A 23,367-nucleotide genomic window follows, 5' to 3' on the forward strand; every position below is an offset into this window, starting at 1 on the left:
TGCAGCTTCCCCTACTGCCTCCCTCCCTCCCATTGCTGTTTGTTGTATGCACACCAAAGGCTTCGTTTTCCACCTTACTGCACATGCACTGAAGCTATTTTTGGCCAAGAGTGACGTGGCTTTGTTTGCATAACTGGGTTCCCACCTCATGATCTGCCGCTCTAATAGTCTGCAAAATAATAGCTACAAAATGTCTGATTCCAAAGAAGTGCCTCTGAAGTTCAGTTTGCCTTGATCTTAAGACCAGAAAAGAGAAAAAAGGAGGAAAAAAGTCTTCCTGCAGCAGCACTTATAAAATTCTTGAGCAAGATGTAACCCAAATTATTCAGTGAGGAGCAGCTGGGATATGGGGATTTGATTCTCCTCTGTTTGGGGTATCAAACCAGAAAAGCCAAGCTGAAATTCACAGGGGAAGATAAGCATTTTACACAGCGGAGTTGTAACCACTACAGCCAGATCCACCACAGACCTCGTTTGTAACAACTCGCATCAATCCCAAATATCATCCATAGATAATGCAAACTTATCAGGGGTGGCTAAAAACAAAAGCAGAGCTCAAAATAGCAGCATTTTAGATGAAGCAAATATGTTGGTTGGATTATTCTCAACTGTCAAAGCTGAGCTGTAATCACAGATCTCTCCTGAGGAGCATCTGATATTTGTCCAGTATTAAAAGATGAAAGTGAGATATTGTAGAAGAGAGACAGCCCTAACGAAGAATGTAGGGAAATAAATCATGTACAAAAAGATCCTACCTTGGCTGGATGGTTCTTCTTGTCCAGTCCCCAACTACTGGCAAAACACAGACAAAATCCACTGCTGTTAACAGCTCTAGTACTGGAAAATGCTTTCCTGATCTGTGCAGGCAGAAGAACTGACCATTTCTGGTTCAGCACATCCTTGCTTTGAAAATTCCAGTGCTTCAGGTTCTTATTTGACTCCCAGACAAAGCTTTGCCTCCCACGATGGTGCTGCCTAACCAAGAACTTCACATTTGGGCAGGATTATAGTTCATTTAATACTTGAGACATCTCTCCCTTCACTATCTTCCTCCCTCATCCATCACCCTTACTCCCGCCTGCGCGCAATAGTAAAAGGACTTGAGGCATTTCACTTACATCCTCATTGGCTTCAGTGAAGTCACACGATGAGTAACGCAAGAACCATGAGCAGCTCAATCCCTTACAAACCCTGGTCACAGTGAAGAGATGGGACAGAGGCTGTGGTGGGGAACAGCTCTCCTTCCTCACCTCTAAGAAGGCATTCCCCATCTGCACAAACCACTGAGCTGCCAGAGACAGGAGGAGAGCCTAGAAACATCTTTCTTACCCTGAACTGAAACAACACATCTTTGGAGCTTAGCTCACAATGTTGTGCTGTTGTATTTCAGCAGGCTTCAGCATCACTGTTGTATGGAAGATGCATCTCAGAATCCCACCTCAGCAGCTACAGAAGAGATTTTGAATCTACAACCTGTGCCTTCATCTTTCCCTCCCAAATTTAGCTCCTGTTCAGCTAAACCCTGGTGACACTGCAGTGCCCCTGAACCACAAATGCAGCCAGAGCTTTGGAAGCTCTACAAAAGCATTTGTTCCAATATTTACTCAGAGATTTTTCATGCTACACCTACCACAGACTTTAGTTTATTGAGAACATAGTGCATTGGGCAAGGGCAAACCACAAAGTATATACTGCTGCCAAGCAAAATGGCATTAAGGTTTTAGCAATGCAACACAAATTGAGTTTACACTAAAGCTTCTTTTGTATAAACCATATCCCAGAGTGAAACACAGAGACAGAGCTGAGTAATGAGTTGAAGCAGAGCAATCAAGGTGGAACTAGTGAGCAGCAGGGAAAAAGATCTGTTCCAAGCTGATATTTAAGATGAGAATAGAGAGCTTAATTTGAACTATAAAGAGGTGATTACACACAGTCACCATTACACACACATTTAACGCTATGTGGGATGCAGCAACCTGCACTTGCACAGGAGACACCCCAAGGTCCAACTGCACTATAAAGACCATCACAAACTGGAAACTGAGATTCTTCTTCATTTAGGTTTATATGTAGCCTCTAAACAGCCGAAAGCTTCTTCTAAGTCTGGAACTTCAAATCTCTCTTGTGCTACCCAGAACAGAAACACACCATGTAAAGTTCACCATTTTGTCATTTCAAGCTTCTCCCTCCCGTAAGGATTTACCCAGGTGTAGTGACCATGCTATGGCACCACTGGTTCAAGGCTTATGTCCCCTCAGCACTACTCTGTGCAAAACCATGACAGTCAAATGTTATCTCCAAGAAAGACAAAATAAGCGGAGCATGGTAAGTGCCTAAGTACTGCTCACTTCTGGTACTAGCAATCCTAAAGTGTGTTTTGTACTAATATTCATCACAGTCACTGGAGAGGAAGTTCAAAGCACAGTCCAGTCATGCAAAATGGATGCAAATGGATTTAGGAATGACCTAGAGTTCACTGGAGACTTAAACACATTCATTCAATGTTCTCTGTTCTCTGATCAGTTCATAAATTAATTGGATTAGACATATCAGGCCTCAGGTGTCTGAAAGGGTGCCCACTGCTGCAAGCCCCAAGAACACAGAGGTCCTGGTTGAGCACATTTCACACAGGGAGGTGGGACCATACAACAGCATTAGAGTTACGAGGCTTTGAGACAGGGGCATCAGGAGTTTTCAGCCTGGACTGGATTGCCATTTCCCCCTTGAATGAGCAAGCCAACCTTTAGATAGTTTTAACAATACTGCACAGAGGTTTTAAGAACTTGGAACAAACATTTACAAACACCTCACCATGGCTCCATGGAGGAAAGCAATATAAAAGCTACATAAAGACTTCAGAGCACCCCTTCCCCAAAGCCATGCAGATCAGACACACTCTGCAAGAAGAAGTAGCGAATGTTTAAAACAAGGGAAGATTCCAAGGGGCTGCATTTTCCTGGCAGGCCTCCATATATGCATATAAAGCTCTCGTAACCAGCACAGTGATATTTAACCTAATGAGCAGCAGGAAAGCCACGGGTGCTTTTCCATCAGCCTCTTACATGGCCAAAAGGACTGTAAGATGACTGCAATTACATACAGCTCACGTAGCAGAATGCAGCAGTCCACAGTGCCCACCACACCCCCTTCCTCCCCCAAGGAGCAAGGCAAGAGAAGCATCATGGTGCAGGACATTTCAAATAGAGGGAAAAAACCCATCCCCACTAAACAGAATGCTCACTCAGCATTATGCCACCAGATAAAAATAGAAAGCAGCAGAGCTGGTACTGAATAGCAAGTAGCATTCCCTATTCATTGCAGCACTGTGTGAGCAAGAGAGAACCCAAATCAACTTTCCCTTCACTCTGTTCTCTTGGAGGCTGCATGTTATTTGAATTTCCTATTCCTCATAAACAGGGCACTGGGGAATCAGCTTTGGGGAGCTGTGACTCGCACATCGACCCTCTCTGCAATGGCAGTCCCCCACCAGCCTCTGGAAATAGGTGATGACTACAGAGGACAGGCTGGGTTGGTGGTTTTTGGTGAATATTCAACACCTCTGCACAGCAGGCCTGCCTATTCTTAGCTGAGGGGATGTCAGAGAAGCTGGCTTACATGCAAAGCTTCCATTCTAACTAATCAGACAGTGGCTTCCTCCAGCATATAGATTTGGGCTTCAGTTCCTTGAACAAGAGCACAAAGGACAGGAAGGGGAGAAAGGAGCAGAAAACAGGAATGTATGCAGTCACCTTTGCTAAGTTAAAGGCTAAAAATCACATCTCTTGTCACAGGTAAGATAAAGAGAACCAACACACACACCTCCACACATGGAGAGCATGGTGCAGATTTTAGGATGGGCTGAATGTCCTTCTGGAGTACAACCCCACAGTATTTGTCTACGGAAAGAGACAACTCAGACTGGACAGCTTAACTGTAAAACAGGGTACTTCATTGCTCTAACTGGAAGCTAACTGGAAGGACCAAGACCTTTCATAAACAGCAGCAGAGGCCAGTGATTTGGGTGAGGATGAAGCCAGGCCAGGGTGGGATTGTCACCCTCTGCTTGTGCCATCCAGACCACAGAATATCCTACAAGCTGCTCCTCAACAGCTCCACATTCTGTGTGACTTGTAGTGACACCAATGCTCTTTTTGCACAACCACTCACATCTCTCCAAGGGCCATGATGGCACCAATGCTGCTAAGACAAACCCCATGCTTTGTCAGTCTCCTCTTGCTCTCTCCACCTCTCTCATTTCAATTCAAGATGGAAATCAGGCACAGTTTCTGCAAAAGCCTGGAATTCTAAATCACTCCTCCCTGTGCCAGCTCTACCACCTGAGCAGCCATTGGCTGTCAATGAATGAACCCAACAAGAGGTACCAAAACCCACAAATCTTACCTCAAATGCATAAATCTTGCCAAAGAAGAAGTTTCTTTCTGGCAGAGGTGATTTACAGACCAGTAGATCTTCACTCAGCTTGGGGCAGAGACGACATGAATTTTCCAGCACTGCTACTGTAAGGCACATTTACACATCCAACTATATATCCTGGGCTCCTTGCAGCACTTACCACAGCACCTCTGATTTATAAACCCCAGCACAGGTTTCACACCTGCCTGTTCACCATAACTCAGGCTGAGCAATTGGCAGCACTGAACAAGCCTCTGAAGGCACGTTGATTAGCACCAAACCTAACTCTCTGTGCTAGTGATGGGTCTTTCACATGCCCGTGTCAGAGCTGAATGCCACACACAAGTGTCTGCACTCAGGAAAAGCTCATTTCCCTTTGCATTTCCACATTCTTCCTATACATCACCACTCGAGAAGTAAAGTTCCTGCACTAACTCTTCCCAAACTTCAGCTGTATTTTTGGTTTGCTGATGTTTCAATTTTCCATTGCCTTTGTAAGGCTGCTCTAATGTCAGGCTGCATTTGTAGTCAGAAACAGGTCTGGTTTGACTGACACCACCAGGACACAGACCTTCTTGTTTCTCATGCATTCAGAAGCAATACTGTGTCAAAATAGAAGAGCACCTTGGTTTCCAAGCAGAATCTGAAGGACAGCTGAAGGCTGCAAAACGTATGGCTCCTCTATAACCAGAACAGCCTTCCTGAGTAGAAAGAAGCAGTTTATATCTGGGAAGCAAGATAGGACCTTAGGAAAGGAGAGAAAAGGAAAGGCTGAACTCCTTGTCTAGCTAACCTCCGGCTCATATCTCAGCGCACAAAAAGTCAAGAAAGAAAACAGGAGTGATGCAAGATGACATTCCAGAGAGTCAAAATCAATTGGAATAGCAGTGGTCCATCCCTGCACGTGTTCCCTGGAAGCCAACACTCGACGCAAGCAGGCTGGAGAAGTCTGTCTCACTTACTGGCAACTTACTGCTTTATGATGGAAAGGCAGACACAGAGGACAGGTCCTCCCTGGAACTCTCACTTAGGCAGGCAGTTCATCAGGTATCAAAGGGAAAATGAATGCAATACAGGACTGGTGAGTAAGGACAATAACTGGTAAGGAAGGGGTGGGAAAGAGCCACAGAGATGCAACCACAGAAGGTCACTTCCTCCTCTTGATTCCATGAGGGAAATTCCTGGCTCCCAGATCATCCTTTGTTTGCCTACCCTGGAGTAACAACAAGGCCTAAACCTCTTCTGTCCTATGCACTAGAAAACTCTCCCTGAGTCATGTTAGTTGCCAGCTCACAAATCCATGGATTTTGGACAACCCAGAGTCTTACTGTTGCGTACCAGAGGAACCAGACTCTCAAATGATACAAATACAAAACAAGACCATGGAACAGCCAAGGTCTCCAGCCCTCAAACACATGGCATGGCATAGATGGAAAGCAATTCCCACATCCAAGCACGGAAACCTATCAGACAAATGGTATTGTTTTTGCCTTCTTTTCTGACTTTCCCCAGACAGACATGGGCATCCCCAGGCCCGTAACTTCCCCTGCTAGAAGCATCATTCACAAAAAAAGAGCACAGTAGATTGTGCCTACATTTGCAAAACACTTCGGGAAAAATCGGTGCCATGAATTTGACACCAATTTGGCAGCACCAAATCCAAAGGACGTGTGGTTAAAAAGGGAAAATCATCAAAACTACAAAGCAAACCTATAGGTGATCTGAAACGTCGCAATTCTTTCCACCTGCAAGGAACACAGAGATGAAGAAATGGGAGGCCCAATGCCTCTGTTTAGATCATAGAACCTCCAATATACATTGAAAGGAAACGAATCCAGTGGGAAAAGGGTAACACACCTCTTCTTGTATTGCTACAAAATAACTCCAATAACAAAGAAATCCCTATCTGTGGCTGAAGGGACCACAGATGGAGGAAGCTGTTAGTAAAGCACACTGTTAGTTGCCAAGGCTAAACATGCAGCACATCAACGCTCCCCCCAAAGCAGGCAGAGGCATATGCCAACCACCACCTTACCCTACTGATCTGCAGCTTCTCAGCTCCCGGCTTGAAGAGGTTCCATCGACGTCCCCCGTTCCTGCAGTTCCCGCGCACCTTCAGGGTCTTTGAAGCCTGTTCGTTCTCAGCTGCCAGGATAAAATCCACAGGAAAGGGAAAAAAAAAGGGAATGACAAAAGAGAAATGCTGTGCTTCAGCTCAGGCTGGGGGTGGAGGCTGCTCTTTTCAATGAAAGAAACAAAATTGTTTGCAAGAGACTCATTCAACTTCTTCTTTAGAAAACGAGAGCAGGGAGTGTATTTAGGTGCTTTATTCAGTGCTCTTGGGATCCATGAAGAAAAGTGCAGCTTGGATACTACAAAACCACAGCACAAACTGAGAGCCACGTTCAGAGGTGGTCACACAAGCTGGGTGGGAGGTCAGGGTGCTCTCCCATGAGCACCAGGCAGCACAAGAGCCTCATCCACATGCACTACTACTGAAAGCGCAATGGCTGCTTGGGACATAACTGTGCACAGCACCTCCGCAGTTTGGACCTGCAGAAACCTCAGCTCTACACTGTGTTCTCTGTGATACAATGCCTTGAGAAAGACACAGCTCCTGGAATTCATGCAGGAAATAAAAATGGAAAAGTCCCTAAGAGTTGTTTTTCAAAGAAACTGGGTTACTTCTCACCCCAGCATTTCAGGCCAGCCCCTCACAGATGCAAATCTGATCTAGCCTTAAGCAAGCTGTACCACTGACACCAACCTCAGCCTGTCCTCACAGATGGTACATACCCAGGTACAAACCAGCTCGTGCAGGAGAGACAAGTAGTGGAGGGGGGCTGGCAACTCACCTTTCAAAACCGAGTTCTACTTTTCTAACCAACCCAAATTTTCAGCTCCACATTCTCTCCCTCCCTTTTGGGGTGAAGATGCCATTCTGTGGGAGACCAGGATTTTTCCCCTACCACAGTTAGCAAGGGTAGATTTTAATCCCTTCTCCATCAGATTCCTCATGTTCTCTAGCTTGGAATGACAGCCGCTGGGAGGAAGGAAACAGAGCTGAGCCCTGCTCGTGCCCTCAGCAGGTACCTGTGGTCCAGGAAACACACTTAGATGTGCTTGTGTATGCATGCACACACACACACGCGGGTGTTCCCATCCCCTGGAAACTTGTCAACCCCTTCATGGGGAAAGGCATCTACAGAAAACAGCCAAATTCTGGAATTCTTCCCTGAAAGATGGATAATGCTCATTTTCTTTTCCCTGCTGTACCTCTAACCCAGGCAGAGGTTTCAGACTGGGTCAGACCTGAGGGGTTTGAAACCAGATAACAAAAGGTAAATGGTGCCAGACTTTGGGAAAAGGGGGATCCACACCCCTGCTCCTGAGGTTCAGGTCACCTTTACCTTCCAGGGGCAGCACACACACACACACTACACACTCCCTACCTCCAAATCAAAGAGGTGGGTACCTGCTCTGCCCAGGACAGCAGCACAGCATGGAGCAGGGCTGGTACCCCGCTGTAGCCCTGCCATGGCTGGGTGGCAGAAATCCTGGTTTTCTTCCAGGATTGCTGGGAGAGAGATTGCACTGAGACTCGTTTCTTCACTGTGATGCTGATGCAGGCAGCCTGATGGTATTTTTAGCAACAGCATTTCACTTTCTACACTCGCAGAAAATCAAACTGCAGCTTGAGAGCCGATTATAGCAAGAGGCTGCTTCCAGACTCCAGAGGCAACGTGCCCATGTAGTAGCACTCAGGAACAAACAGTGATGCTCACACCAAGAGATGCCTGCATTACTACCTGTGTGCTAGAAACACCTGCACCCCAACACAGGAGCCATCAACTGAAGAGGTAGCCACTTTGCCTTTTCCCCCCTCTTCTTATCCCTGATGTGCTGCCACCATCCATTCTTTGTGCAGATTGCCAGCATGCTCCGGAGCAATGCCAGCACACTCCAGCAGCACTCCCACACTTGAATTCTTGGTGTTCACAGTATCCCTTCAGGAAGTAATTTCCTTACTCTAGTTATCAATCCCTTCAGTTAGAGGTTCAAAAAATGATGTCATCTATTCAACCATCAGCATATTCACCTGCCAACACAAGACCCTTCCAGCAAATACCTTCAGTAGTGCTTTGTCTAGTGTCAGTTTAAGCAGGACAAGTGCAGAGGATAGCTCATGGTAGTCTTTGGCTCATGAGATCCCTTCTTAAACAGGAAGAGTACCCAAGCAGAGGAGAAAAACCCCTCACTTCTTGCTGTGTCTCCAAACAAACATCAGATTTTAGTTGAGATCTCTGTATCCATCACCTCTTGTCCCCTCCAACTGGCATGTACTCACAACAGAGGCTGGGAAAGGGGGAGAAAGCCAGGAAGAAACTATCAAATGAAAACTCACACAAGTTGCAGCACAGCTTTTATACCTGATGTCCCTGTTTGTCTTCTCGTAACCAAATTACAGGAATTGTGTTAAGAGACATAGAGAGAAAATAGCTTTATGTCATCAAACTCTGAATACAAACACATCTTATTAGCTAGTAAGAAGCTCCTCAGCATGTGGCTATCAGAGCTCCCTCACCTGGCTCCAGGATTGTTAGCATGCACAGATACAAGCTGCATTTTCGACTTCCCAACCCCTACTGCCTTCAGCTTGCTCTGGGTGAGGCCAAACACACAAACTTGGGAGCAAAGCACACTAAGCTACTCACCACGTCTTTTGAGCAAGTGCTGCATGCGTTCTCCTAGCTGGTCCAGCCCCATCGGCGTGCTCTGGGACAGGGGCTCAGAGCGGCATCTCTCCACGAGGACTTTGAAGGGTGGTGTTTGTGGGGATGGTTGAGAAGGATGAGATATAGGCTGGCAAGAAAAGGGTCAGAGAATTACCAATATGTGTCAAACCTCAGACAAAGCAATCACAGTACATACAATTTCCAAGACAGTGCAACACGCCTTAGACCTCCTCACTGCAACCTGCACCCACTACTTGTTTTTGTAGGAAAGCTCTGGTGATGGAATACCCTGACTCCCACTGCATGAGGCTCATACCTTGAACACAGCACAGTGAGGGTGGACACCAGAAGTCTGCTTCAATGGGCACTCCTGAACTGGAGACCCACCCTTCAAATCTTTCGCTAGGTTACAGCTATCAGTCACCACTGGTCTCCATGCAGAGCCATGCTCAAGATACTTTCGAGTAAACAGTGGAAAATGGAAGAAGTCTCTTCAAAAAGATCTCCAGCACTTGAAAGACATAGTCACAGAGTAGTAAGTTTGCAGTAGTGAGGTTCAAAACAGCCTGTTTATGTGTGTGCTCATGCAGCAGTGTAATAATAGCATCTGACGCTACTATTGTAAAAATAAAAGTTACAAGTTCTTAGAATAAAGCTGGGATACCCATCCAGAACAATTCCTGCAAAACAGCCTTCCTGGTAATAAGATCCATGTACAAGTGAATTAAATTAGTAACAGGATGTGATTTTTCTCATTCCCAAAACCCTTAACAAAACACTCCCTTCCAGGTATTACCAGAGGTCATACAAGGCTTTTTAACAAATCCATAAAAAGAAGCCTACAGATGGTCTGTGGAGAGGGCAGGAGGTGAATAAATGTAACAGCATTGCTTGTTGCTGTGCTGCTGGAGTCACTGGGAGGGTACAGAGAAAGGCCTCTTCACCTGCAGATGGAGTGGAATCACTTTGCTGGAACACATAACTGCAAAAGAAGATACCAGACCCACCGATGCCCTTCAAAAGCCAAGACTTACATCACTTACCTGCTAACAAAGGTCTAATACACATGCACTGAGCCCCCTGCAACCCAGTATCTGTAATATCAAGCCTCCCTACAAGCACAACTGCTTTCCTCTCGAGGTATTTCCTATCCACCCTACATCACCCCCTGGTGGCTCCTGGTGCGACTGGGGAGATATACCCAGCTGCTGTTTGGTAACATTAATCCAAAGCAGGAATTAGCATTTATACCTAACTGGAGAACAACAATGGAGTTCCCCTCACTTTTGGGTGATTCCAACTCTTATCATTCTATTTCAGGAGGGGAAGATCCTGAAAGACACAACTTGTACAGCAATATTTTGCAAAATGGGATTTTCTTTACAAAAAAGAATCACAACCCAAACTCCTACTTTTTAGTGTATTCGCTGTGACATGTGTCACTGTGGAAGTCTTGTGTGTAATCTTAGAGTCAAGAAATCAGCAGAAAAATCAGTTTACAAAGGTCAAGAGCAGAAAACAGGAGGTGCTCCTCACTGGGAGGCTTCTAGCCTCAGTTAGAGTTGTCATACATCCATGGCCCTGGTAATAGCTGGGTGCCTCCTATGGGTCAGTGGGTCCATCCTCAGACTCCAGCAGCCCCAGCTGATGTGCCATTACCTTTATGTACAGATGGAAGACAAAGCAGACAGGCTGTAATTACCCCAAACAGCACAGGGGAAGTCTAGATGAAATAAAGCTTCATCTCCCATTCCCTGCTCCCAGCACCAGCTCTGTGCCCAGTGAGGCTTCTTTTGACCAGGTAAAAGCCAAACAAAACTTTCCACCCGAAGTTCTGGACACACAGTCCCTTCAGCATGCAGGCCAGCAGCATACCATTACACTAATGGCACCAAGGATGGCAAGAGGTGGCCTGTTGTAACTTCAAGGCTGGGAACTAGATGAAGGCAAGACCCAACAAGTATTTGAGGAAAACACGTGAAAATGTGAATTATCCATGTGTTCTGTGGCTGGTTTTATATATATACACACACACACACGTAAAGCCTATCAGCTTTGCAAACTCAACCTGCCTTTCTACGACAATGCTAAAAACGTATTTCCCAAAAAAGACCCTACCCCACTAAGGATAGCAGTAAATATAGGCTTTAATTCAAGATTTTGCTAGCACCTCATGGTTATTACAAATATAAAAACCTGAACAGCTTGGAGACAGGCTGTAGAAGCTTTGTCTCCTCTAAAAATAAGATGATTGTCAGACATAACCATATTAAAGGCCATAAATACACAGAATCTTCTTTCTGTGACTAAATCGTACCTCACTACAAGCAGGAGTATAGTGCTCTTTGACAACAGTAGGATTTAGAAAGTAAAGTACTATTTCTTAATTTGGAAGACCTATGAAGACTTTTGGAAGCACAACCAACAGCAGCATGCTGAGACCCAACCCAGTTTACTGCTAATAACCCGGAGATGAAGAGAGCTCAGAAGATCAGCTCTCAGCAATACCCATTTCCTGGTTAGTGTTATTCAACAGAGCAGGAAGGGAAAACACAAATCAACTCAGCAGCCCCATTTCTGCAGCTGCACCTAAAATGTTCTGTAGCAGAGAGACAATAAACCAATCTCAAGTTAAAGGTCACTGTGAGAACTTGTTGCACATCACGTGCAACTTCTGATCAAACACAGAAAAGAATGTTGCTGCATCTTCCTCCTGCGCAAAGGCACTTGCAGCTGCAGCGGTAAAACTCCCAACCTGTGGGAGGATCTGATCTCTGCCCCAGCTATCAGATGGCAAATCTGCAAACGCATCCTCTGGCATGTGCACGCTCAGGCAAATGAGTAATCCTGTGCTTCCAGTCGAACCCACCACAAAGGGAGAGTCTCATTTTCCCACACAGAGCAGCACAGCGTGCAGCTATTGTACAGAATCCCAAATCCCAGTAATGGGGTGGAAGCACCAGACCTGTACCCGCAACATGGGCTGCTCACAGCATCACCACACTCCACAACAAGGAGTTACAGCCTTTATGGCACCCACACAGGTTGGCTCTGGTGTGGGACTCAGAGGAACAAACTCGACGGCTGCTCAGGAGAGACATCTGCAACCATCTGCAGTGGTGCGGAGAAGTGACATTAATCAGACAGCCTCTCATAGGGCTCTGCAACCACACTGGCTGGGAACACTGAGCATCCCGGTGGGCCTGGCACCTCATCCTATGGGACAGACCCCTTTCACAGGTTGACAAGCCTGGAGAAATCTCATTTTCACACTTCTGGCAATGGTAATTCCTCCAGGAAATGACAGCACAAACCCAACTGGTGTCTGTGTGCAGCCACAATAGCCAGAAGCAAGCTGCAGCCTGTAAATCTTCCAGAGATAAAATTCAAAATCTTATGGAAAAACTGTCCTGGTTTCAGCTGGGATAGAGTTATAAAATAACTTCTACTATTTATAAAATAAACTCTTATTTCACAAATAAGCCAGCAGAGGGCATAGAAAGACTGCGTAGAAAGACTGCAGTCAAAACTCCCTGCTCCTTCACAGCAACACTGACACAACCAAAACGCCCCGCGGTGCCCAGCCCCTGCACGTGCCCCTGTGCAAGGAGGATCTCTGCCAGCAGTAACCCTGCACCCGGGTTCTGGGTCCTACAAGCTCGAAACTGATGCCTGAAATATGAACTCAGATGCTTATTTTGCAGCCTTTCCTCACGTCATTCCCAAAGGAGGTATCAAATCCCCACAAACCCTATCCAAGGACACATGGTGCAGTTTGAAACCCCGATGAAAAAGCCAGAACCACGAAGTAGCCTGTGTGGTATCAAAACTTCCTTCCACCCAAGCATCACCACAAACTACTGGAAGTGGTCAAATACAACCTCTGGGGCCATGCCTTACTCTCTGCAGCAGCATTCTCCCTGTTGGGATGCTGTGGTGGTTTTTGAGGTGGGATAAGGATAATTCACTTCAGTGAGGACACTTGTTCTGGAAACTTTCATGGCTTACAACAGTCACAAATGTAGCAAAACCTCTCTGTCACCTCTCAGTTCATTCCTCATCTCTCTCAAAATAATGAGGGCACTTGCACTCCAGAGTTGCAGCACTGAATGGTGAAATCAGTAATTCATTTCCTATTGACAATCTATTTTGACCTTTCTGTCAATTCTTCAGAACATTTTAACTGCACTGTTTCACAAGTTCCCAAAACAAGGGAGAATTTGGGATGGGGTCTGAAAGCAACTTAGTGGGAGACAGTTTGACAAGTGGTTTTCTACCTTCCTACAACTGTTCTTAAATGCTGCTGCAATATTATATCCTTTAAAGCATTAAGACCAAATCCTATTCAGCTTTTACTTGCCTATAACATCAATCAGCTCCTGCCCAAAGACATTAACATTTAAGAAGGCAAGATTAGGAAAGAAAGAACCAGGCATCAATTGCAGAAGAATACAGCTAAACAGATTTGCTGATCTGCTAAAATGAGTGTGCAAGTCCTCTAAAGCAGCAGGGCCAGCCATTGTCCTAGGGAACGAGTGCCAGCAAAGAGCTGGATTTAGCCCTAAAACAATAAGAGGCTGGAGTTTACTGCTACTGTCACGCTCAGGCTGAAGTTATTCCTCTTCCATGTTTATTTTTGGTAAAATATTTCCAAGTGCCACTCCCTGATGACAGATAGGCAGGCAAATCCCTTGGGTATTCCAGGACATTTGTTACTGGAGCTGCCGACGGACTCTCCAGGTCTGGTCCTATCCAAGACCATCCCTCCTTTAGCATTTCTCTTGGCTGCTCTGGGTTTGATGCTGCCACCAGATCACTGCCTATTTCTCAATCCCTAGTCTGTTTCTGGGATGCAGGAGGTGTTTACAAGCTGTACACTTTCTCTTTCATCCCACTGCTCCTGCCTGGAGAGGAAGCCTCAGCAGTCTGGAGGCTGTGTGCTCCAGCCACACTCAACGGGAACTCGAGGGAGGTTTCCTGTCCAGTTATCTCAAGCACCATATTTAAGTTTCTTGGTCATGTTTGTAAGCTGCAACAGCTGAGCTGGGACTTACCCTATCTCCTGTCACACAGCTGACCTGGGAAATGGCTCACATTTTGCCCCAAGAGCTCTGCCATCAGGCATGCAACCATTGCCCTCAGCTACCAGAGATGTGGCTGCTCTGGGAAAAGAGTGCCAATATTTTCCTCTGCTCTCCTTAATCCTTTTGTGCCTCTGTTATCTTGCTCCTGCCCAGAATGCTTTCAGCTTGCTCCCTGTGAAGGGATATCAAACCACAGCCCTCTCATTCAAGCTCCTCCTAAACATTTCTTCAGGAGACCACAAAAAGTGACTAACCACTGTCCACCCCACTCTGTTAAGTGCCTGGAATTACACTGCAAGCTGTCTTTATCCGTTTGCATTACACAAAGTGAAGCAGAAAAACAAATCCAGGAATAACTAACAATGGTTCTGCCTATTTTAGCTGAAGTCACAAGTTCAGATTTTTTTTCCCAGCATTTCTAATCTGCTGCCAATTTTCAATCACTTCCCCTCTTGGCTCCGAAGTTACAGTGATCCCTTTTCCAACAGGGAGCAATGTCATCACCTCTGTAACATCTCTGGTCTCTCTAAGCCCAAAAGGAAAGGAGAAAGTTTCTTCACAAACTGATCCGATTTCCTTACCTGGCACCTTAAAAACAAATGAAAAATAAAATAAATCATAATTTTATCCTCAGCTAATCAGCAGGGACCCAACAGAAACCATCTGGGCTCCACACCGGGTCCTACCATGGTTTGTGGACAAACCTCATCGATTCCACAACTGGCAGGGGGCAACATGAGCCTGGAGCAGCTGGCAGCACTCAAGGCTGGGTTGGACGGGGCTGCAGCAACCTGGTCTATTTGAAGGTGTCCCTGCCATGGCAGGGGACTGGGTGATCATTAAAGTCCCTTCCAACCCAAACCAGTCTGTGATTCCATGATGATTCTATGAGACTGCTACTGCTCAGGGATTTCTGCTCCACGCACAGAGATACATGTATAGGTGCTACAGCGATGGGATGAGAGTTAATGGGGGAGTCTATCAGCTTTGGGAGGGCTTTATCTAGATGTGTTCTAGATGTTGTGCTGTAACCAGCATCACCCAATAACAATCAACAACCATCACCCCTACTGTTTTTTTTCAGTTAAGAGAACACAAGGTCCAAAGTGCAATTGGTGAATGCCAGTTTTCCATAGCACACTTCAAACCTCTAGATGTTTCAACAGCACTCATCTCACAAGTTTCTACTTCAAATTAACTAAATGCAGAAAGGGCAAAGGTTAAAGGTAGTACCTAGAAATACATAAACTTCTACTACAGCCCTCTTCTAGGGGCACCGATACAAGCAAATGTCTAAAGGGTTGTAGGAGGCACAGCTCTGGAGGTTCACACTAATAGCTCAGGGATATGCCACTTATCTGACTCCTCTTGGACTGACCCAAAAGCTGTGTCTCCTGCCATGATTCACATGACCATCTACTTCACTGAAAATCCCAGTGAGTGATATACAAAAATGCTTTCAAGTGCAGATCATCTCCACACAGTACCACAGTATGGTCTTATTGAAACATCATAGTAAAAGTTACTCATACCTTTCCATTCTTGAGGCGCCCAGAGGAGACAATCCTGGAGACATGCACTTGGAAGGGCTGGCACTCATCAGTGCAGTCTGTGAGCTCCACAGAGCTCTGCTCTGCAAACGAAGCAGCTCCACGCTTCCGCAGGCGGTAGCTGCTCTGCCCTGGAACTGGACCTGGAACTGTGGAACACTTCAAGAAAGTCACTACAGAGAAGTTCACATCAGTAACTGCAGAACAGCCCAGGCCCACAGCATCCAGGTCATCCACAGGAAAAGCCTGAGAACATGGCAGGTCCCTGACCACAGCCTGTATCTTCTCTGGAGTACTGCCTGAGTCCTGGACCTCTGTAGTCAGCTTTGGCTGTGGAAGGTGGATTGGAGCCTCAGTCACTGCAGAGAAGTCACCATCTGCAGCTGAAGAACAGTCCGAGTCCACAGTATCCAGATTATTCACAGGAAGATCTTGAGAACATGGCAGTTCCTTGCCCACAGCCTGTGTCTCCTCTGGAGTACTGCCTGAGTCCTGAACCCCCAGCTCACTTCTAGACAAGTCTTGCAAAGGCAGCTCAGGATTTCTCAAGTCCTGTATATCCAGTTCTGGCTCTGAAAGCTGCTGAGCCACTGCTGGAGACAGATCCATGTCTTTAGCAACCACTGGAACACCAGCCACATCCTCAGCGTCAAGTTCAGTCAGGGCTGGCTGGGGAACATGGATCAGAGCCTCGGTCACTGAAGAAATGTCAGCAGCAGCAGCTGGAGAACAGTCCAGGTTCGCAGCATCCAGATTATTCACAGGAAGACCTTGAGACTGTGGCAGGTCCCTGCCCATGGCCTGTGTCTTCTCCAGAGTACTTCCAGTGTCTTGAATCCCCAGCTCACCTCTAGACAAGTCTTGCAAAGGCAGCTTAGGATTTTTCAAGTCCTGTATATGCAGTTCTGGCTTTGAAAGCTCCTCAGCCACTGCTGCAGATGGATCCACGTCTTTAGCAACCACTGGAGCACCAGCCACATCCTCAGCATCAAGTTCAGTCAGGGCTGGCTGTGGAACGTGGATCAGGGCCCCAGTTACAGAGGAAACATCACAGTCAGGAGGTGAACAGCCCAGGTCCACAGCATCCAGATTATTTACAGGAAGACCTTCAGAAAGTGGCATATCCCTGCCCATGACCTGTGTCTTCTCTGAAGTACTGCCTGAGTCCTGACCATCTTTAGTCAAAGTCATCTGTGGAAAGCCCATCAGATCCTCAGAGGGGTCTTTAGTATTTAGGTCAATGAAAGAGCTGTCTGCAAGCTCTGGCAGGTGGGAGATGGATGGTTCTGGCCCAAAGGGACAAAGTGATGTTTCATTAAATCTGTAATTCTCACTGCCCAGGGCAGAGGATCCAATGTCTTTCAACACTTCTGTGGTTTTGCAATGCTGCGCTGGCTCCTTCCCCGCTAAACTCTCAAAGCTCAGATTATCCCACGTGCTTGAATCTGGGGACTGCAGACATGCTCCCACCGTGCAGAAGGCCCTTGCACTCTCATTCTCAATAACCAAGACCTCTTTGTGGGGGGCAACATCCTGCCTCCAGCCTCGGAAACTCCGCTGAGGCCTTTTTTCATCAGGTGAAAATGCCCTTGAGGAGCCTCGCAGCCTCCGAGCTGCCTCAGCCATGCTGGTTAAGAACCTCACAACACCACCAAAGTGAGTGGCTTTGGTTGCACTGTTTGACTTTTTCCTCTGGCTGAGATTCTCCTCACATCTAGTATCAAAGTCACAATAAGATGTAGAATGATCAGTTATATTTTCTAAGTTCTGGAAACTGGTTTCAGCCCTTTGATCTGGAAGCTTTGAATTATCTTTGCTAGTTAATGAAATTCTTTTCAGATAGCTCCAGACATCTGAGCTTCCTCCTCTTCTGCCCTCCTGGGGGAGCACAGTACCCCTCTTTTGATTGTCCCCTTCTATAATTGCAGGACTCTGAAAGTTTTCACAATTCAAAGACTCACTCTTTCTAGCTGGTATTCTATGGCAGTTACTATCATTATCTTCACTGTGTAACCTGACATTAATATCCCTGAGACATTTACTTTCGTTGCCATCAATTTCAGGAACGCTGATATTCAGCTCTATGTCTTCAAAAGAAGAGTCCAGATCATCAATGTACCCCGCATAGGAGTGGCGGGAAGGCCTCCGACTGTCACCCAGCTTCTTAACCCTGTAGACAGCTCTCTGCCCACTGGCATGATGGTCCTCCTCAGGGTCACAAGCAGCCTGGACTCCAGATGCTCTCAAATCCACATTCTTAGACATCCTGGAGCTTCTTCCCTTTTTTGATGGCCTTACCCTGTCCATGAAGGATGGTTTCTTCAACTCTGAGACTTCAGAGGTAGCTCCCAGCAGGATCATGGACTGGGGTCTTTCTTTATTTGTAGAGAGTCCTTTCCTTCGTCTAACGAAATTCCAGATCCGGTTGCCCTTGGTTGTCTTCTTATACCTGGGTGCCTCCTCCTGTTCATTTGGGATGGTATCATTGGAGGTGCAGTGCTCAGCACCACAAACCTCCAAGGCGTCAGTACTCCCTTCCTCCATGTTTGCTTGGAAAACCCTGTTGGCATATCCATTTGGAGCTACCACAGGACCAGTATGCTGGCGGCCCTCTACAACTTCCATCGCCCTGCCTGACAAGTTGGTATCAGGGGTCACAGATGCATTGTCTTCAGATTGTTTTCTTCACAAGACTTAAGGAAAAAAGAACAAAAGAAATGCAATTAGGAACAGAAAGAGTTTTTTAGAAGACACATTTGTTAAAACCATCACAGGTCAAATCTTATCCCAGTGGCGGTTTTGCCATTGATTTTAATGAGGCTAAAATTTTGCTCCCAAACCACTTAAATTTTAAAACAACTTAAATCTGATTTAAATGACTGAAGATTTAGTGAGCACAAACTTCCTGCATTAATAACGTTACCACAAAGTACATGCAGGATACCATACATCACATCTTTTTGCAGATCACTAAGGCTCCGGATACATCAGATACACGACAGAGAGGAAAAGAAGAAATCACAGTACAGTGTCCCTGTGCATGTCACTGTCATCTTCACCAGCCTCATCTGCCAGGAACTGGCACTGCCCTCCCAGAGAGTTCAGTCTCTTCAAGCAGGCATTCAAAGAAAAGTCAGGATGAGGCTCTTCCTGGAACCAGTGCAAACCCGAAATACTACAATATCAGAAAACTCATCAATAGCCAAGCCAGGTTTTTCCTACTATAGCTATGGCACCAACACATGAATCCCTCACTGGAACTGGACTGCTAAATGAAAGCTGCTTGTCCACCACTCAACACTACACAAAACACACGTTCTTCTCAAATGAGCTCCACCTTAAGTGAGCAGGATTAAAAGTACAAATACCCCATATCCAATAGCAACAGAAATCACCCCAAACCCTTTGTGGGAATACATTTGAACTCCAGCTCGTACAGATCCTAAAGCTTTCCTTCCACTGATGTACCTCCATCCTGTCTCACTGCTTCAGCTTCATAAGGTGGTCCTGGGCTTGTTGTCTACCTTCACAACATGCAGAACTACATGCCAGGCACTAAACATGGTTAAATTCCCTATCCTACTTTCAGCAGGAAGACGGAAGCAAGAGTGGGAACAAGGAGGACCACAGCCCCAGAGAAGTGGGTTTGACAAAGGACAACCCCCCCATTTTACCCCAAGCCGAGGGAGGAGACAGGCAGTCACACTGCAGCACTCTGGCACAAAGGCATGACGCTCACTCCTGCTCTTGTCCCCTTCACTCTTACTGTTCTGTGAACAGTTGCCGTATCTATAAAAAATACAAACAACAACAACAAAACCAAACAAAGCAAACCCAAACAAAACTATTAAAATCACTACTTCCACTACAACAGAGCCTGTGCAGCAGCTACTGCCGTGGATACTTCATGGACAAGGAAAGGCTCAGCCTTGCATTTGGGCAAATAAACCTCTGTTTCTACCTTGCAACCACATCTCCAACAAGCAATAACCCAGGAGACCTCCATGGATGGCAGAGGCATCAAGGAACCAAGTGAGGCTGAAAACTTTAACAGAAGCAACTACTGTCCTGCTTTTTTCAGAGCAACAATCATCTGGCTTTCACTAAGCCATGACACAGGGGTTGTGCCAAGCATTTTTGGCACCAGTGGTACTGAGGGTAGCAAAAATGAATGTCTGCTGCTGTGGTGGTTGACCATGGCCAGCTGCTGGATGCCCACCTCACTGCACCATCACTCCCCTACCCAGACAGGACAAGGGGGAAAAGCAAGATGAAAAAGCTCATGGGTTGATATAAAGATATGGAGATCCCTCACCAATTACTGACACAGGCAAAACAGATTTGACTGGGGGAAAATTAATGTGATTCATTGCCCATTAAACTGATTTAGATAATGAGAAACAGAAATAAAACGAACTCAACACCTTACCCCCACCTACCCTCTCTTTTCCATGGCTCAACTTCCCTCCCTCACTGCTCATGGCTCTCCCTCCCCTGCAAGGGGAACTGGAAGATGGACCATCAGGACACAAGAGGTCCTCTCTGCTGCTCCTTGCTCCTCATGATTTTTTCATGCTCCTGTGTGTGCTCCACACACCATTCCTGTCAGGAGAACCTCATCCTGGGGGAGCTCCACACACCATTCCTGTCAGGAGAACCTCATCCTGTGGGAGCTCCACACACCATTCCTGTCAGGAGAACTGCTCCTGGGGGAGCTCCACACACCATTCCTGTCAGGAGAACTGCTCCTGGGGGAGCTCCACACACCATTCCTGTCAGGAGAACTGCTCCTGGGGGAGCTCCACACACCGTTCCTGTCAGGAGAACTGCTCCTGGGGGAGCTCCACACACCATTCCTGTCAGGAGAACTGCTCCTGGGGGAGCTCCACACACCATTCCTGTCAGGAGAACTGCTCCTGGGGGAGCTCCACACACCATTCCTGTCAGGAGAACTGCTCCTGTGAGAGCTCCACACACCATTCCTGTCAGGAGAACCTCATCTTGTGGGAGCTCCACACACCATTCCTGTCAGGAGAACCTCATCTTGTGAGAGCTCCACACACCATTCCTGTCAGGAGAACTGCTCCTGGGGGAGCTCCACACACCATTCCTGTCAGGAGAACTGCTCCTGTGAGAGCTCCACACACCATTCCTGTCAGGAGAACTGCTCCTGTGAGAGCTCCACACACCATTCCTGTCAGGAGAACTGCTCCTGTGAGAGCTCCACACACCATTCCTGTCAGGAGAACTGCTCCTGGGGGAGCTCCACACACCATTCCTGTCAGGAGAACCTCATCTTGTGAGAGCTCCACACACCATTCCTGTCAGGAGAACTGCTCCTGTGAGAGCTCCACACACCATTCCTGTCAGGAGAACTGCTCCTGGGGGAGCTCCACACACCATTCCTGTCAGGAGAACTGCTCCTGTGAGAGCTCCACACACCATTCCTGTCAGAACTGCTCCTGTGGGAGCTCCACACACCATTCCTGTCAGGAGAACTGCTCCTGTGAGAGCTCCACACACCATTCCTGTCAGGAGAACTGCTCCTGGGGGAGCTCCACACACCATTCCTGTCAGGAGAACTGCTCCTGGGGGAGCTCCACACACCATTCCTGTCAGGAGAACCTCATCTTGTGAGAGCTCCACACACCATTCCTGTCAGGAGAACCTCATCTTGTGGGAGCTCCACACACCATTCCTGTCAGGAGAACCTCATCTTGTGAGAGCTCCACACACCATTCCTGTCAGGAGAACTGCTCCTGTGGGCCTCCACAGGCTGCCATTCCCATCAGGGAGCCTCCCCCAGCTCCAGCACCTCTTCCCACCATCTCCACTGACCTCAGGGATCAGGGCACCATTCCTCACCTTCCTTTACCCGCTCACTCCTCCCTGGCACTTTTGCCCTCCCTCAGACACGTCTCCGTGGCAGCACTGCCAGCAGCTGCCGGGCCTGCTCTGGGCTGCGCTGCGGCCCCATCTCTCCACAACAGCCACCGGCACCAACGCCTCTCCCCATGCACCCACACAGAGCCCAGCCATCCCCTCCACACACCCGCTCCGCTCGGCTTTGGCCACTGACTGAGCCCGTTGCCTTCTGTCCATGCTGTGGCGGAGACTGGGAACAAGAACCTCCCTCCGCGGGCCTCAGCACCGCCTGAAACCCTGCAGCCCAACTTCACCCAGGAGCTGTGTCCCTGCGGGGAACACATGAAGCTTCTGCTCCCCAAAACACAAGGGATTAGTGGGAGTATCCCTGCATCTGGTGCTCCAGGAGGAGACCGGTTCCCCATTCCCTGGGCTGTCACTCCGGGCATAGCAAGTTCTTCACAGACATCCCCACTGCGATTAAAAGAGTAACGCATTTGAATGGATCTGAAGTGAAGAAAAAGCCCCATCTGAGGAGTTTCAAGTTGTGCAGCCAACTGGCAGCAAAAGACTAAAAATCACAAAAGGTCCCTCTCTTTTTGTTTGCTTTTTCCAGCTTTATGGTTTATTGGTTTTGGCTGGGTGGACCCTGCACGAGGAAAGACGATTCAAAGGGAACGGGCTTGCCTGAGTAGTCTTTGGATGGATGCTAGCAACAGAGGCTGTTCCTCGTGTGTCAAGCAAATAGAGCCCACAACAGCAGACACATTCTCTGTGGCCTTCCCCACAGAAGAAACACAACCCAGAAACACAGGTTGCAAGGGCGGCTTTCAAATAAATATATGTATCTTTATTTCTTTTAAAAGCAGCTTTAAATCAGATGTAAACTGAGCCACCATCACAAAGCCAAACCTCAGCACCCAAAACAGACAGGAGAACAGTGCTTGGTGGCCTTCCCTTCTGCCACAGCTTCACCTGAAACTCTCCTGATCCTTGAAACCATCACCTTTGCTTTGACAAAGCTCTCCCTGATGGATAAATGGAATAACAGGACACGGGCTTTTTGACCAGCTGCTAACAATATTTATGTGAGAAAAGCATCTTGTTGTTGTCTAATCCACACCAATTAAGCCTGCGGGACTGCACACACTGAAACCAGTCACTGCCCTTGGCAGGCGCCAACTTACAGCAGTGCAGCTTTGTTAGTGCCTGCAGTCGCAGCACAGTCCCCTAAACCACATCCAGCCCAAGGACTGGCACTGTACTGTATCCATCAACTGATACAGCCACCAAAAGCAGTGTCTGCCACTGAGCAAACACACAGCAGCAGCATGCTTGTGGGAAACCTTGAATAAGCCAAACAGAAAAGACAGCCTTATCATAAAATCACAGAATAGTTTGGGTTGGAAAGGACCTTAAGATGATCCAGTTCCAACCCCCTGCCATGGGCAGGGACACCTCACACTAAACCAGGGCACCCAAGGCTCTGTCCAACCTGGCCTTGAACACTGCCAGGGGTGGAGTATTCACAAACCTCCCTGGGCAACCCATTCCAGTGCCTCACCACCCTCACAGTAAGGAACTTCTTTCTTATATCCAATCTAAACTTCCCCTGTTTAAGTTTGAACCCGTTACCCCTTGTCCTGTCACTACAGTCCCTAATGAAGAGTCCCTCCCCAGCATCCCTATAGGCCCCTTCAGGTACTGGAAGGCTGCTCT

The 23,367-nt window shown here is 47.2% G+C and overlaps 1 protein-coding gene across 5 annotated transcripts in view; it reads right to left on the reverse strand.

The window, feature by feature from the left end:
- The window catches only part of ARHGEF9 (Cdc42 guanine nucleotide exchange factor 9), a 189,483-nt gene that overhangs the window by 147,769 nt on the left and 18,347 nt on the right, over window positions 1-23,367 (reverse strand). For 3 of the 5 annotated variants that reach the window (XM_061445824.1, XM_061445826.1, XM_061445827.1), the window contains 3 exons: window positions 15,766-18,476; window positions 9,129-9,276; window positions 6,449-6,558 (listed from right to left, as the gene is read on the reverse strand). In XM_061445824.1, the coding sequence (XP_061301808.1) occupies window positions 6,449-6,558; window positions 9,129-9,276; window positions 15,766-18,408 (2,901 nt within the window). In that variant the 5' untranslated portion in view covers window positions 18,409-18,476. Of the gene's footprint in view, window positions 1-6,448; window positions 6,559-9,128; window positions 9,277-15,765; window positions 18,477-23,367 lie in introns of those variants that run through there. The other 2 variants (XR_009741937.1, XM_061445825.1) reach the window with 1 other exon arrangement.

This window comes from Pezoporus flaviventris, unplaced genomic scaffold (genome assembly GCF_033815535.1).
Source record: "Pezoporus flaviventris isolate CSIRO_AGI_PZ_B2104156 unplaced genomic scaffold, CSIRO_AGI_Pfla_v1 ptg000005l, whole genome shotgun sequence".
NCBI lineage: Eukaryota > Metazoa > Chordata > Aves > Psittaciformes > Psittacidae > Pezoporus > Pezoporus flaviventris.